Source organism: Vitis vinifera, chromosome 15, assembly GCF_030704535.1.
Source record: "Vitis vinifera cultivar Pinot Noir 40024 chromosome 15, ASM3070453v1".
Lineage (NCBI taxonomy): Eukaryota > Viridiplantae > Streptophyta > Magnoliopsida > Vitales > Vitaceae > Vitis > Vitis vinifera.
Window position 1 is genome coordinate 14,597,933 of NC_081819.1, and position 14,868 is coordinate 14,612,800.

General features: G+C 34.8%; 1 protein-coding gene across 3 annotated transcripts; it reads right to left on the bottom strand.

Moving 5' to 3' along the window:
- Positions 1-448: 448 nt before the first annotated feature.
- On the bottom strand, positions 449-14,265 carry LOC100247928 (uncharacterized). Of its 3 annotated transcripts, none has more exons than XM_002271614.4 (9): positions 13,711-14,265; positions 11,838-11,947; positions 9,028-9,096; positions 8,712-8,827; positions 8,559-8,613; positions 4,884-5,004; positions 1,856-1,903; positions 1,479-1,573; positions 449-724 (listed from the first exon to the last, which is right to left on the bottom strand). In XM_002271614.4, the coding sequence occupies exons 1-9, from the start codon at positions 13,796-13,798 to the stop codon at positions 623-625; spliced, it is 804 nt and encodes a 267-aa protein (XP_002271650.1). In that variant the 5' UTR covers positions 13,799-14,265; the 3' UTR covers positions 449-622. The 3 variants fall into 3 exon arrangements, with proteins under 3 accessions (XP_002271650.1, XP_010661411.1, XP_010661410.1); XM_010663109.3 differs by having other exon boundaries at positions 449-720; positions 13,711-14,240; XM_010663108.3 differs by lacking the exon at positions 13,711-14,265 and adding an exon at positions 13,268-13,496.
- Positions 14,266-14,868: the final 603 nt, after the last annotated feature.

Consider the following 14,868-nt stretch of genomic DNA (forward strand, 5'->3'; position numbering starts at 1 on the left):
TCTTTAAAACAAGTGTTCCAAAACTTACAATACACCATCACTTGTACTTCCGATGATCCGTACTTAAGTGGGGCTGAGCTTTCCAGTCCACTGCAATAATCCCTGCAGGCTGCAACTATATTGAAAAGTAATTCCAAAGAGGCTACCAACCACGATTTAAAAATGGAAGAGAAGCAGTTTTTATTTGGCAAACCACAAGACTCGGAAGACCTCCAGCTGCAAGCACCGTCATCACAACTGAATGTTACACCCCCCACCCACCCCCTACTAATACACCAAACTACATTCATTTGCAGTGTGTGAGTCAGACATTTTGTTCCCATGTCACAAATTAACTCCTGCTTTGGAAACCAGAAAGCAATCACGCTGGGAATTACTGATCTCAGCCTTAACAAACTTGCCAAACTCAAGCCCCCCTCCTTTTCGGAGAAGAAAGAAAATGGGAATATAGGCCGGCCGATATGGCTCTAAGCAAAGTTTATCATTGAGGAGAAACACCATCTAGTTAAAAACATCAAAGAGAAGAGGAACAGAGACCAATAAAAGAGATCGCAGTTCAATTATGGCATATGCATTTCCCTGTTGCAAGCCGTTTTGTTCTCAACTTCTACAAACTGTTATACTATCGGGTAAGAAGGCTATATGAGGGCAAGTCTTCAAGGCGTGATACATCCTCAAGCAGAAGCTCCCTTTCCAGCTGGCACCTTGTGGATTTCATCACTGTCTGCAAGGAAAATGAGGGCAACATGTGAAAAACTACCAGTAAACAAAAACAATGTGGAGAAAGAATGTCTCTCATAATTAAATGACTCAAAGATCAGTCAGGACATCAGTTTCCAGGTCTTACACAGGTTCTTCTGTGACAAGACAAACATTTTTAAGTTGGTTGATCACAGGGCCATGAAGGTATTTAGGGCATTCTAAAGTTCATTTTAATTCCATTTTTCTGGATGATTTCATCAGGAATAGTATTTACCTACATAAACACTGCCAAAAAATTAATAGAACCATTTTCAGTGGCTTTTCTTCTGTGTACTTTAAAATTGTTCCCAATCAGCAACTTCAGAGGCTTCTTAATTGAATTGTGAATCCAAATCTTCATTGTTACAAGGTGGATCTTTTCAGTTACAAGCAACAATATGCTTAATTTGATGCCTTCTCCTTCTATTCATATGCATTTATTGCAACGCGCACTTGTCCAGTTTATGTTTTGTGCATGTGCACCACAAGGGAGGGTAGATGCATAGGAAATGTCGTTCCAACATCAAAGATTGAACCATAGACTTCATTATAATGAGCTTTAATCGCAAATCCAGTCATGATTTCAAAGTTTTCAGGTTTGGTTGTGGGACCCACATGCATTAGAAAGTGTACCATTGATGCATGGACTAAACGGAGAAACCATAGGGAGTATATTAAGTTTTTTTCCTGTATCAGTTTTGTATCTCTTTATGAGCTTTCTGATTGAAGAAACGTACATTGAAGTCCATGTATGATGCATGCATGGCAAGCCATTGATTATCCATCAACTTGAAGGTGATGCAATAAAGAAGGTCAAATGCTGACTCGTTTTCTGTCAGGCAAACAAAAATAATGTCAATTCACATACAAATATTTAGAACAGTTCATCAAGATACAATTAGACAGAAAAAGAGCAGTTGGCTTGGACATCAGATTGATGGGCTTCCATGTGTTCTAATATCTAACATAAATAAACTACCACATTTCCTAAGCTTTAGACATGCAGGAGTACATTTCATGCTCGGGGAGGTATTTTTCCTCCCATTGTATCCAAGTGAAATCTATAAATATAAAATAATGTGATCATGTTAACTCGAGAATGGCTGAAAATTACCAGAAAGAAACTTCAAGAAAATTGCTCCTGCCATCGATCGTGGTTTGACTGTAGAATTAAGCACATTGTTAAATGATGAAAAGCATCCAAATTCAAAACATAATATTTTTCATCATATCAAATCCCAATTCAAACTACTAGAGGATATGATAAATATGATTTGTGTAATGCAATTACTAATTCTTAATACAGTTGCAAGATCATTAATAGTAAAAAAAATAGTTAAATTAATAGTACAATTTTTAATATTTTGCTCTCAGCAAATTAAAGGACCTCGGTAACAACTTGGAAGAGAACCGGGTACACAAAAATGGACAGCAAAAAGAAAACAAAAAATGTAATATTGGGGGGTTTAATTAATAATATGAATTTTCCAATTTTTCCTAACAATCCTAATCAGATCTATAAAAACAATTCTAATCACCTTTTATTTGGTCCTCCTTTTTACTTATTTATAACAATAGATCTGTTATTTCTAATAGGAGGAAGGAAAACAAGAAAAAGAACATAGCACAAGGCAATAATTTCACAGAAGGCACCCAAAGGAAACAGCAAAAGGAAAGACCTAGGAAAGAGAACTCGTTGCATAAACACAGATTTATTATTTTTTCCTTATTATTTTGTTTTTAATGTCTAACAAACCTGGTGTGAATTTGGAGAGAGGAATTGTTTCGTAAAGTAGACACTAAGAAAGAAAATTGGATATTGACTAAATTAATTATATAAATCCATATAAATTTCACTATTTGTGGTTTATACCTAAACTCGTCATCAGCCACTTGATTTTATTCAACTTCTTTTGCATAGTAGAAGCTTTTAAGGGTGAGCTGAACATAAGGTTGCAAGGGCAAGCAATTAGAAGGGGTGTTGAGGATGTCATGGTTTGGCAGGTGTCAAGCGGAGGCATTTTTATAGTTAAATCCTTTTATTCATCCCCAGCAATTTGAAAACTGAAGGTGTTCCCTTCAGGCATTCCCCAAGAGGGTTATCTTTGTTAATTGGGAAGCTTTGTGGGGAAGAATTCTAAATCTAGATCAGCTAAAAAGGAGGGGTCGGTGTTTACTGAGCAAGTGTTATTTATGTAGAGGAGAGGGGGAATCAGCAAATCATATCCTCCTTCACTGCCCCAAAGCAATCACACTTTGAAAGCTTATTTTTGCTCTCATTGGTGTTCAGTGGGTGATGCCATCTTCAGTTAATGATGCCCTTCTTAGCTAGCATGGAGCTTTTGTAGGGAAGGAAAAGAAGCAAGCATGGAGGGCAACTACGTTGTGTTTATTTCATATACCTTATGGAAAGAGAGAAATCGAAAAGCCTTTGACAATCCCAAAATGGTGGACCAAACAATTATAGTCCTTTATGTACACATTCTCGGATTGGGTCAAGGTGCATTTAGGTTTTAACTCATTGTAATTATTTGATTTTATTGTTTGACTGGGTTGTAAGTGAGGCAAGGGTGTTGTTTTTTATCTATCCCTCATCTTTTTTGGCTTTAGGTGCCTTGTATACATCGTGTATACTTTTGTGCACCCTTTGTTAGGCACTTTTAATACAACTGTTTTTACCTACCCAAAAAAAAAAAAGGTGAGCTGAAACATAAGAAACAAACATATCACATAGCTACACCTAATGATTTGTCAATAATTCATACTCTTAATTTGCTTCTATCAAATGATGGGTTCAATCATAGTCTGTAATGTTCTTGGTTGAAGCCTTCTACCACTCCTTAGTTTGAGGAAGAAGAGAGTCTTTCCTCTCAAGGGAATATGGCTCCTTAGTCTAAGGAAGAAAAGAGTCTTTCCCCTCAAGGGAATTTGGAATTCCTAGGCACCCATAGAGGAGCAATTCTTTGCATGAGAAGCAACATGGGATTGAATTTTAATGATTGATTAGCCCAAAAGGAATGGTTGAACAATGTCGAATCAATGCTATAAGTGCAAAGTTGAGGAAGAATTGGTTTATCATTTGCTATTTCATTGCCCTAAAGCAAGTATCCTATGAGAACTTGTTTTCTCTCAATTTGTTGTGCCATGGGTGATGCACTCTATAGTAATAGGGAATCTATTGAATTGACATAGATCTTTTGTAGGAAAGAAATGGGAAACAGGCTTGGAGGACCGCCCCTTTGTGTTTGTTTTGGACACTATGGAAAGCAAGAAATAGAAGGTCTTTGAAGATTTGGATTAGTTAAAACAAATAATTAAATTTTCATTTTTAAGTACATCTTTGGAATGGGTCAAACTGCACATAGATGACCATTCTTTGTCAATGATAGATTTTATTAATTGGCTAAGGTCAAAGACTCAAAGTAACGAGAGGGAACCTGTTTTTTGTTACTCTCTTCTCCCCATGCATCCCTTTTTGGGCGTCAAATGTATACATTGTGTGTACCTTGCTACGTCATTTGCTTAGGGGCCATTGATATATATTCGCTATTTACTTAGGGGTAATTAATATATATTCGCTAAGAAGCCATTGAAAAATGATGGGTTTACATGAGCATGGCATGGTATGTTGAACATATAATTGACAACCACATACTTCCCCAGCAAAGAAACACAAATACCATTCCAAAATAATAACTCATTTTCTTTTCAAATAGATACTCTATCTTATGTGTTTTTCCTATAGGCAAGCACTTGAGTAGGCTTTTTAGGATTGAAGAATGTTTTTGAGGGATATTTTGACATCTTCCTTCATAATAATGATACCTACATGATAAACAAGGTCATTTCTTTGTAATCATAACATCAACATATTTAAAATAACATCTATGGACTCCTTTCATAAGGACATAGAACACAATGGAATAACCTGATCTCAATTGGAGATCCAAGCAAATGTTATTCAATACGTACCAATATGCAATGTTGAAAGCAAGAATTTCAAGAAGGAACCATATAGGTTTCATCAAGAAGTGCAAAAAAGCAAATGGCAGAGATTTGAGTTCCCTTCAGATAGAGTAGTGTTGAGAATCCAGAAATTTAACGCCAAATCTAAATATCAAGTGAAGAAAATAATTACAAACCTGCTTCTAGATCAAGCATCTGAATAAGCATGAACGTGATGTTAACACCAGCTACAGCAAAGGGGTATTCCCACAAGGCTCGATCACCTTCCTGCTTTCGGAGAAGATCCTGGAAGGATTTCTGGATGAAAAGGGTTTTTTAATTGTTACAGAGAACACGTGACAAGTAGAAGAGAGAATTTATCTTCACTGCCAAAAAAGATGTTTACTAGCAAAAAAAAACTTGTAACATTTTGGCAGTTGATTTTTCTAGCAAGCTTAAACAGAACCAAATCACACTTCTTTTCTTTTCTTTTTTTTTGATAAGTAGAACCAAATCACACTTATTCCAACATGCAAATCAAGTTGAATACAGTTCAAAGAGCAAGTGTTCTACAATATACGATATGGAATATGGAAGTAACTTATTCATAAAGGAGCAATATTGTTATGTATATATGGGTTTTTCTGAATGTTTCTTCACCTGTATACATTATATTATTGCGTCAAATAAATTCAACTTAGTTGAAGATATGGCTATTCTCTTTCAAAAAAGAGCATAAACTAATTGATATTATTGTAGATTGGTATTATGTTGTGCAGCGTATTACACACTGCATACTTGTCATTTATAACTCGTTATCACAACATCTGAGTCCTAAGTCATGCACATCAAAGGTTAGAGATCACTAAAAGTAAAGGAGAACTCAAATCAAATAGCAAGCCCAGATTCCATGGCACCCCTTACCAACCACCCCAAACTAAGGAAGAAAAAATTCTCAAGAAGAGAGTCCTTAACAAACTTAAAAGAAGGCTCCACTCTTAGCTAAACTATCCACTCCATGGTTAGTGGTCCCCAAATTTCATATAAAGGAGCAACCAGAACCTGACAGAAGATCAATGTATGCTCCCACCAAGAAGTTAATACCTCCAGTACCCTTTCCCATCCCATGATGCCATGATAAAACAATAGTTGAACCACCCTCCTCATCAAGTTTTCAACATTGAACAAACTGCTTCTGTCAAGCCCTCCAAAAGACCAAAGTCTTAAGACCCCAATCCATTAAAGTGATACTGAGCAGAGTACTAGCAAACTCCTTGAGCAATCCAACGAGATGTTTGGTTTAGATGCTATTCCACAAGTTGTCATTGGACCTCTTCTTATCCTATGAAATTTTGCCATTATTCTCAGGCAAACCACTTGAAGATTGTCTAGCAAAACAAAGTAACACACTACACACCACTCTTCCCCCTAAGGTTCTCCTTCTAATGTTGTTTGGTCACATACTGGAGCATTTTGAAACAAAAGACTTTTGGGGTCAAGAGGCTCTTTCCAGAAAAGTTGGGGAGTTGGGTTTGAGTTGCTTCAGCAACAGAGAATGCAGAAAAGAAAGTTACAAATATGTCAAAAGGGTTCTTAGAGATATTAATCTACTAGATTTAGATGGGTTGAAATCATCAATCTTGCATATGAACACATAGAAATCAAACGCTGAACCCATCCTAGAACCATAAGGCAAATGAAGTTTGTCTCGCACGGGAAACTCCTTAACCATAAAATGCTAGTAACCTAAATACATGTGTGGTTACTTCATTAGAAACCATTAAGCATTTCTATTCCATGATGTTAGACATAGCATTTCCATCTCCATTCCATGATGTTAGGCATAGCAAATATGTGTTGACCTGCATAACCCATTTAATAAACAAATTGTTTTTGGGGCAACCTCTATAAGACGAATTTGATCTAAATTGACTTATTTAATAATCATGTTGATTAACCTTTTTATAACCATAACCTATTTAATCTACATTTAGCTAATTTAAATTTTGGTTTTTGAATAAATAGGTTAATTGAGTCATAAACATATCAGGTTGGGAGGTTAATCACATTGACTCAACATCCTAACGGATGGGACGCCAACTTTCCAATCAGATGGTCACATCTGTGCCTCTAGAAGGCCATTACATAGGTGTTCTAGATCTTCTCTTGCCTTCACATTTTCCCTTATGGAGTGGAATGCAGCATGTACAATGTGAATAACCCTATTTTGATTTAAAATTAGCTATCATTTTAATTATTTTTGGGGCTTACATATCAAATAGAAATTAAAAGAGAAGGCAAGTACAAACTTTTCAAATTCTGCAAAAGAAAGTAGGTTAAGAGTAAGAAACTCTGGGTGGATGATCAATGGAAAAAAGAGACAGATATGTCAAGTTATACTGGAGGTTTCTACACACTCTGGGCAGGTTTTTTTGTTAGAGATTTTCACTTATCACTAACATTTATCAATTTATCAATTTATCATTTTCAAGTTAAGCTTCAGTTTTTATATTTTTAAATCAAGGAATAGAAAAATGATAGAAAAAGGTTTTTGACATTTCAAAATCAAAAACCATTGTCTTTTTAATATAGTACTATAGATAAATTCATCTCTCATGTTAATTTCTTTTTCTTTTTTTTTTTTGTTAACAAAAAAAAAATGCCACATACTGCAAAATGTGAGGAAAAGGAATAAACACACATATAAAGTTAAACAATACCGCAAAAAACACTGACCTATGTAAAGCATTAAGCAGCATATGGTATACTAGAAAACAGGAGTGTTGGCCAATACAATTATTGATTAAGTCAGTTTATCCATCTATCAATGATATTTCATCTAGATGTTAATCACCAAATAATGCATATATATACATTGAAACAGAGGAAACAAGAATACATCTTAGCAAATTCTTAAAACTTAAATTGGCACATCCTAGTTTACTCTTAATAATTTTAAATTTAATTATAGCAACCAATTCTCATATAAGGTCAAGGCCTTTGCTTGGTTAATGGCATACAAAAAGGTAAATAGAAATGACATGCTGCAGTTGAGAAGACCTTTCAAATCCCTCACTACCAATTGGTGCATCTTATGTATGGGGAATGGAGGGATGATTGATCATCTCTTCCTACACTGTCCAATAAATTCAGGGCTATGACACAATCTATTCAAACAAGCTAGGCTGGATTGGGTGCAGCCTAAGAGTATACGCAACATGATGACCATTTCATATAGGGATTTGGGGAGCTCCATCAAAGGCAAGATCCTTTGGAAAATGGCTTGTCTCACTTTATTTTGAATCATGTGGCATGAAAGAAATCTTAGGATCTTTGAGGATAAGTGGGGAATGTCAGAGATATTGTGAGATCTACTTCACTTCCATTCCTCTTTTGGAGCCTCTTGTACCGACTACTTTAAAGGCATTCCTCTCAATTTCATTCAACTCAATTGGCATTCAATGTGTAGACCAAAAGGGTTGGATTAGCAATGCGGAGCTTAGCTCGGGTTTGAGAAAATGATCTTTGTAAATTATTTTTTTCTTTTTGACAGGTGATTTTTGTACATTATTATGCGGTCTATCCCATTTTGTATAGATCTCCTTGTATAGTGGAGGAGTTCAATCATGCCTTGATCAGTTTTATGTATTTGCGGGGAGGACTCTTCAGCCTTCCCATTAACTCTTTATCCATAATAAATACATCTCTTGTTTCTGATTAAAAGGAAAAATTAGAGCAACTGATTTCACAAGAGAGCATCATCAGTTATACCATATTCCCAAACATCAAATATTCCAATGAGACAAAACATAAGCATTCAGTTTATTTGCTTTATTTTCCATCGAGTGAGAAAGGGAGGGAACAGGGCATACCGGATAATTCCTAGCAAAGAACAATAAATTCTCCAATGATATAAAACCACCACCCCTACCAGAAAGGGTCCATATATAAGAATTAGGAAACAGAAAATCTAAAGTGCTAACATCAAAAGAGCTCAAAAGAGAATAAAGGAAACACTGACATACCTAAAATCTGTGGATGGATCTTTTCCTTGCCAACCCATTTCTTTCCACTGCTCAGATATTAAATCACGGAGTTCTTCCTCAGGAAATGAAGCATTCCACAAAGCCCTTAAGGCTTCCTACAATTGCACAGCAATCATAAATAAAATTGATGAAATGGAGCATTTACACTAAAACAAGTGATGTGAATAAATGGATGCATGACAGTCACTAAAAAGGTCAAGGGCCATAAGGATGAAATCTACAAACCATGCATTTTATCTGCATAAATTTGGTGTCAGTACCAAAGAGCACAATCAATCTAAAGAAAGAAAGGTACCTGGTGTTCAGAGATTGAACTGTCATAGGACACTTCTATACGGCTCTGTAGCCTCTGCAAGCATTCCTCCTGACAACACCAAAGCCAAGGAAAAGATTATGGATTTTTGTGGTATTATTTGCAACTCGCAGAAAACAAAACAAGACAGAACTGAAAGTGAGTTGAGAAGCACAATTTTCCTGGCTTTATTGGTAACTACTCCTTATAAGGAACCAGTTACAAAGCAATTTGAATTTCCAGTCTCAAGCATGATGAAAGATACTATAGAATGATAAACAAGTGAGTTGGGGTTTTTCTTTGTATTTAGTTTTCTAAAGTCGGGTGTTTTCTCTTTTGTTCAGTTTTTGTTTTTGTGGGAAGGACCTCTCATCCTTCTCTTGTTTCTTCTCTTTCTCTTGTATCTCTTCCTTCTCTTGTATCTTTTCTTCTTTTAATATATTTTTCTTCGTTTCTGATCAATAAATAAATAAATAAATATACTTTAAAAGAATAATAATTAAATAAATTTCTCATGAAAAGAAATCCTAGAGCATACATATAGGTGCATAGGAACTTCCTTATTATCAAGATAAATAACCATTTTTTATCAGAGAAATAATTGTCACACTTCTTATAAACATTTACAACGGTACTGTGAAGGAAACAATGAGGATAGAGAAACAATAAACAGAAGAAAATGGAGGAGAAAAATATCAGGTTTTTAAACTGAGATAGAAGGAACGTTTTTCCATTTTCTTCGTAGTTTCAAAGATTCAAATGGAAACTTGGAGTTTCTGAATAGTTCAACAAACATGGCCAGCCTAAGAGTTAAAAGAAAAAATTGCACAGATAGACTATTCACCTTGGAAGAAAGAAAACTTTTGGGAAGAATGAAAAAATTTAAATATAAAAATATAAATAAAAGAAGAAGAAGAGATAGATTACTCACCTTGTATTTCTTTTGCATTTCTTTATCTTTCTTTTATATTTCTTTATCTTTAATTTAATACATTTGTTGTTTTTGATAAAAGAAAAAACAAAAATTCACCTTGGAGCGAGGAAAACTTTTGGGAAGCAAAAAGTGGAAAAAAATAAATTAAATAAAATTATAATTATAATTATAAAATTATAAAAAAATTATAATAAAAAATAAATAAAATAAAATAAAAAGGAGGAGTAAAATTTAAAAGAAGAAGAAGAAGAGGAAGAAAAAGAAGAAGTACCAACTTATAAAACTGGGGCCTGATCCACATGGATGCCAAATGCATAAAACCTACCAAAGTGGACCCCAAAATGATGGGATGAGACTTCCTGGTTCAGGTTCTTTTAAAAATGTGATGCCTTAAACTATATCAGGAAACAGTATTTTTATTTTAATAAGATCAGTTTCTACCTACCAGGAACCTTTCTGCCACATTAATAATCACATTTCAATCATCAGTTCCCTACTGCTGCAAAGCTTTTAGTTCTGAAAGTGATTAGTTTCGATAAACTAAAGCTGGATCACAGGTGACAGAGATGCTGTAGACGTAAAAGACTGATAAACATTTTTTATAAGAAATATTTAAAGGAGTGCTTAACTTTTGATAAGCAACCAAACCCTTCAAGACATTGCAGGCAAGGGATTTGCTTATTTCACTGGAATGGGTTATGCTCCAGTGGTACTTCTTCAGAGGAGCACATTATTTTTTTTTTATAAGTAAGAGAGTGAATATATTAATTCAGAGGAGCACATTATGATATGAAGGATTTCGTTGTAATCAATATCAATAGAGTAATAGTAAATAATAAGTAATACAATGATTTCTAACTATAACTATATTTCTAATCGCAGTACAGTATTTAATTTAAGGATCTTGTATGATACTCTTGCACGAAGAATTCAAAGAAAAGAATGGTTCGGAACAAAGAAATGGGGCATCTTTCACCTAGTAACGAAGGGCTTGAACCAAGATTTCCAGATGGATGGGGTGGGGTATTAGAGTGCCACAATCTGGATCTTTGGATATTAATTATGGTAGGAAAAACTGGCCCTAAAGAGGAAGGCCGCTGAACTATATATAGCAGTCTTGTTGACCAGGGAAACAAAGCAAAATAAACTTGCCTAATCACCACAGCCAAAACCAAGAACCATGAGGAGGCTTGACTAGTCACTTTCTTCAATGTAGACCATCAGAAGATCTAATTCTGCTGATATAGTGGTTGACGGTTCTAAATTGATAAACCAGTTCATATTTTCTGCATGGGTTAAGAAAAAATACAGCTGTGCATCAGGGAGCCCATGGTTGATAAAACTAGCAAAATAGTTAATTTTAAAAAAAGCGTCTCCGGCCTACACCTTGTTGAACTGGTTTTTTTTTTGTTTTTTTGGATGGGCCTGATTGAACTGGTTTATCCTTGAATATCCATACAACCTTGTCAATATTCATAAGTTCAGTTCATGTTAAAATTGCTGCAGACTCGTCCTAGTTTTGTTTGCAATTCAATTTGAGGTTTGATATTTGTTCTTGCCTTTTGGTGACTCTTGTATACTCCCTGTATGCTTTGGGTTGCCTCTTTAACGCCCTTTTTCTAATATATTCTGTGTTTATCTATCAAAAAATATATATATCTAATATTATCAAGGTACAGTCTTACATATGAATTGCTATTTTCATGCATTATTTGAACATGATTTCGGAGTTATCAGTACTTTTGAGCAATCACCAGAGAATACAAACATGATATCAAATTGGATGGATATTAAAATTCAAAGAGCATAATGAAGGAACATATGCATTTGAGTAACAAAAGTATTAAAGTGAAAATTAATCAGATCACAAGAATAACACCTGGGCAGGGGTTAAATCGAATGAGGGACGAGCATCACTCTCTCTTCTCTGTGCACAAACACAAGAAAGACCTCTACCAAGCCATGCTGCTGATCCTGCCACAACCTCAGCTGTGACAAAACAAAACTGTCAGCTAATAAAAGTGGCTGCTTTAAATCTTGAAACTAAAAAGAAACATAGTCTGACAGATAAGAACAAATAAGTCCAGATGTTTAAATAACCAATATATCTTTCTCAAGACACTACCAATGTCAAAAATTACTTACATGTTTTTCAAAATTGTCCTCACAGGTCCCAAACAACTTAATGTGAACCTCAAACAATGTCACAAAATTAACTTTACAAAGAAAACCATTCTTATGAACAATAATAACATATAAAGCCCAAATAGAAGTACAGAAAAGCGCAAAAACACTTTGGGGAGAAAAGAATAAAAAAGAAAAGATGATTTATCAGACATATTTACAGAACATTATCTGCTTTCCAGCTATTATAGCAAGAATTATGCATAAGGGAGGAATAGCCACAAAGGATGAAAGGCAAAGGGAAAGTATTTGTCATCCATATTAGTCCCACACTTTTGAGTCTTAGGGAAAATAATACACGAGGAAAATTTACTACACATGAGGCCTATGCCTCATTTTGCTAGGCATGACCAGAGCTGCACAAGTCCCAACAAGTAAGCTTCAATACAATTTAAGGATGCCTAGAAAAATTACTATGTTTCCACACCAGTCAAAGTACAATGCACAATGACAAAATATCATATCCATAACAACTTTCAAGTGCCCAGTACCTAGACATTCACCATAAACTGAAAGTATCAATAAAAATATAAAGGAAACTTTCAAAAAAACGCCTGAGTCCATCCAAGGAACATTATCAAATATGTTGAAAAATACGAAACTTTCTATAATCACATTATGATGAATTGCAGCCATTTAGCTAATATGTTTCCATAAAGAAGGCTCCAAACACAAAATTAATCTTTCCACATGCCCGAAACGGTGAAACTATCTCGCCCCTAATCAAACCATGTATATATACCACTTCTTTGTATCGCAGATCGGAAGTAAAGTTCATTAAATAGACAATGAACTTAGCATTTCAATCAACTGAAGTTGCTCGGTAAAAGAAAAAACAAATGGAAAATGTCATCTATGCCTTTACGCTTTGTTTGAATCTTAGAAACAACCAGGCCAACAAAAAGACGGAAAAACCAATTTCTCTTGTTAGGTCGCCGCGGAAAATAAGAAGAATTAAAAAAAATCAGGGAAATTATGGCGAAAATCCCATCATTTTCCTTTCTCACAGTTCCTGAGAACCAAACAAAACCTTAAAATATACACTCGATCGCCCAAAAGGAAAAGGGAGGGGGAAAAAAACCGAACTAGAATGAAGAAATCAGTAGCTGCAACTTGCTCACCCACCAAGACAAATTTGGATATCAGTAAACATGAAGTTATTGACAATTACGCTTATACTCAAATCTACGCATAAATAACCTAATCTCAATCCACAGATCCAAACTCCAAGAAATTACAGAGAGAATGACAGTTTAGAGAGAGAAGAAGAGCTTTTTGTTAGAGATATAGTTTCTCTAGGAAGAGAAAGTTTCTAGAGAGAGAAAAAGTTAGAGAGAGAGAGATGAGAAAAGAGGTTTGAAGATGAAACAGTAATTTACTAGAGAGCGTGTGTTTTACAGAGAGACAGAGTGAGAGGAGCAAAAGTTGGATTCTCCGATATAATTGTGTAGACGAACCAGGAAAGTTTTAAGAAAAAGAGAATTCTACAGAGAGAAAAATGAGAAGAAGGTGAAAACAGGCAAAATTGGAAAAAAATAAGAGCATTTATGGCGGAAAAAAAAGCATACCAGACGTCGAATGACAGGTGTTGCCTCTGTCGAGACCCTGAGATATCCTTCTGACAGCGACAAACGACCCTCCGCCGCGATCATCCATATCCGCTTCTCTCTCTAAATCAAAAACACCATTGCCAAAACTCCAAATCCACAGAAAGCCCTAAATGCACACAAAATCAGCGCCAAGAACCAACAGAACCGAGTCCTCCCTGAACCGCACCGAAAAACGGACCAAAAAGCAGGCGGCAGCGGATCCAGGAGCGGTTCTTGGAAGAAGAACAAGGAATCTTGAGCGCGAGAGAAATGTGGAGGAGTAAAACTGAAGGGAGAAACGGAGAGTTAGGGTTTGTCAAGATCAGAGGCGCTTTTCTCTCTCTATAAAATGGCTGTCTCTCTCTCTCTCTCTCTTATCTGTGCTGAGTTGGACTATATATGTTGGTGGTGGTGTTGGTGGTGGGCAGTGGCGGTGGTGGAGGTGGTGGGCCGATTATTTTGTACGCCACGGTGGTAGCGGAGGTTTCGAAATTGGGATTTCTTGTTTCTCTTTTTTTAGGAGAATTAATAATAATAATATCGTTAATTGGGTTTTTTTTGGGGTATTTTTTTCCTTCTTTTTTTTTTTTTTTTTTGAAAATTATGAGTTCTTTTTAACGTGTGGTTTGATGGTGATGGGATTGAAATAGACAGAACGTGGGCCCTTAGTTTGGGTCATGTTTTTTGAATTTCCAAATTTGATGGGTCGGATTTATGGATATGGAAAAATTTAGATTTCAGGGTTTAATATTAAAAAAATATTTTCTTACATTTGATATTATTTAAAAAAAAAGTGAAAATTTTAAATATAATTAAACTTACTAAAAAATAAATATTTTTTAAAATTATTTAATTTTGATATTAAATAATTAAAATAAGTAAAATGATTTTAAACCAATATATAAAAATAATTAAAAAAAAATTTTCCCTTTTTTTTTCTTTTCCACTTTTCTCAACTCTTCTAAAACAAAAAATTTAACTCTATGTATAACAACTATTTTCAAAACAATTTTCTATTATCCAAAGCAAAAAAAAATAAGAAAACAATTTTGACTATCAAAAAATGTTTTTGTTTTTTCACAAACAATGTTTGTTTTTTTTACTTTTTACCGAAATCAATTTGCTTTCAGATTTTAT

Coding starts and splice junctions, on each gene's coding strand:
- LOC100247928 (XM_002271614.4), bottom strand. CDS start 13,798: ATGGATGATCGCGGCGGAGGGTCGTTTGTCGCTGTCAGAAGGATATCT. Junction 11,948..13,710: donor CACCTGTCATTCGACGTCTG/GTATGCTTTTTT, acceptor GTTTTGTCACAG/CTGAGGTTGTGGCAGGATCA. Junction 725..1,478: donor CATCATACATGGACTTCAAT/GTACGTTTCTTC, acceptor TTTTCCTTGCAG/ACAGTGATGAAATCCACAAG.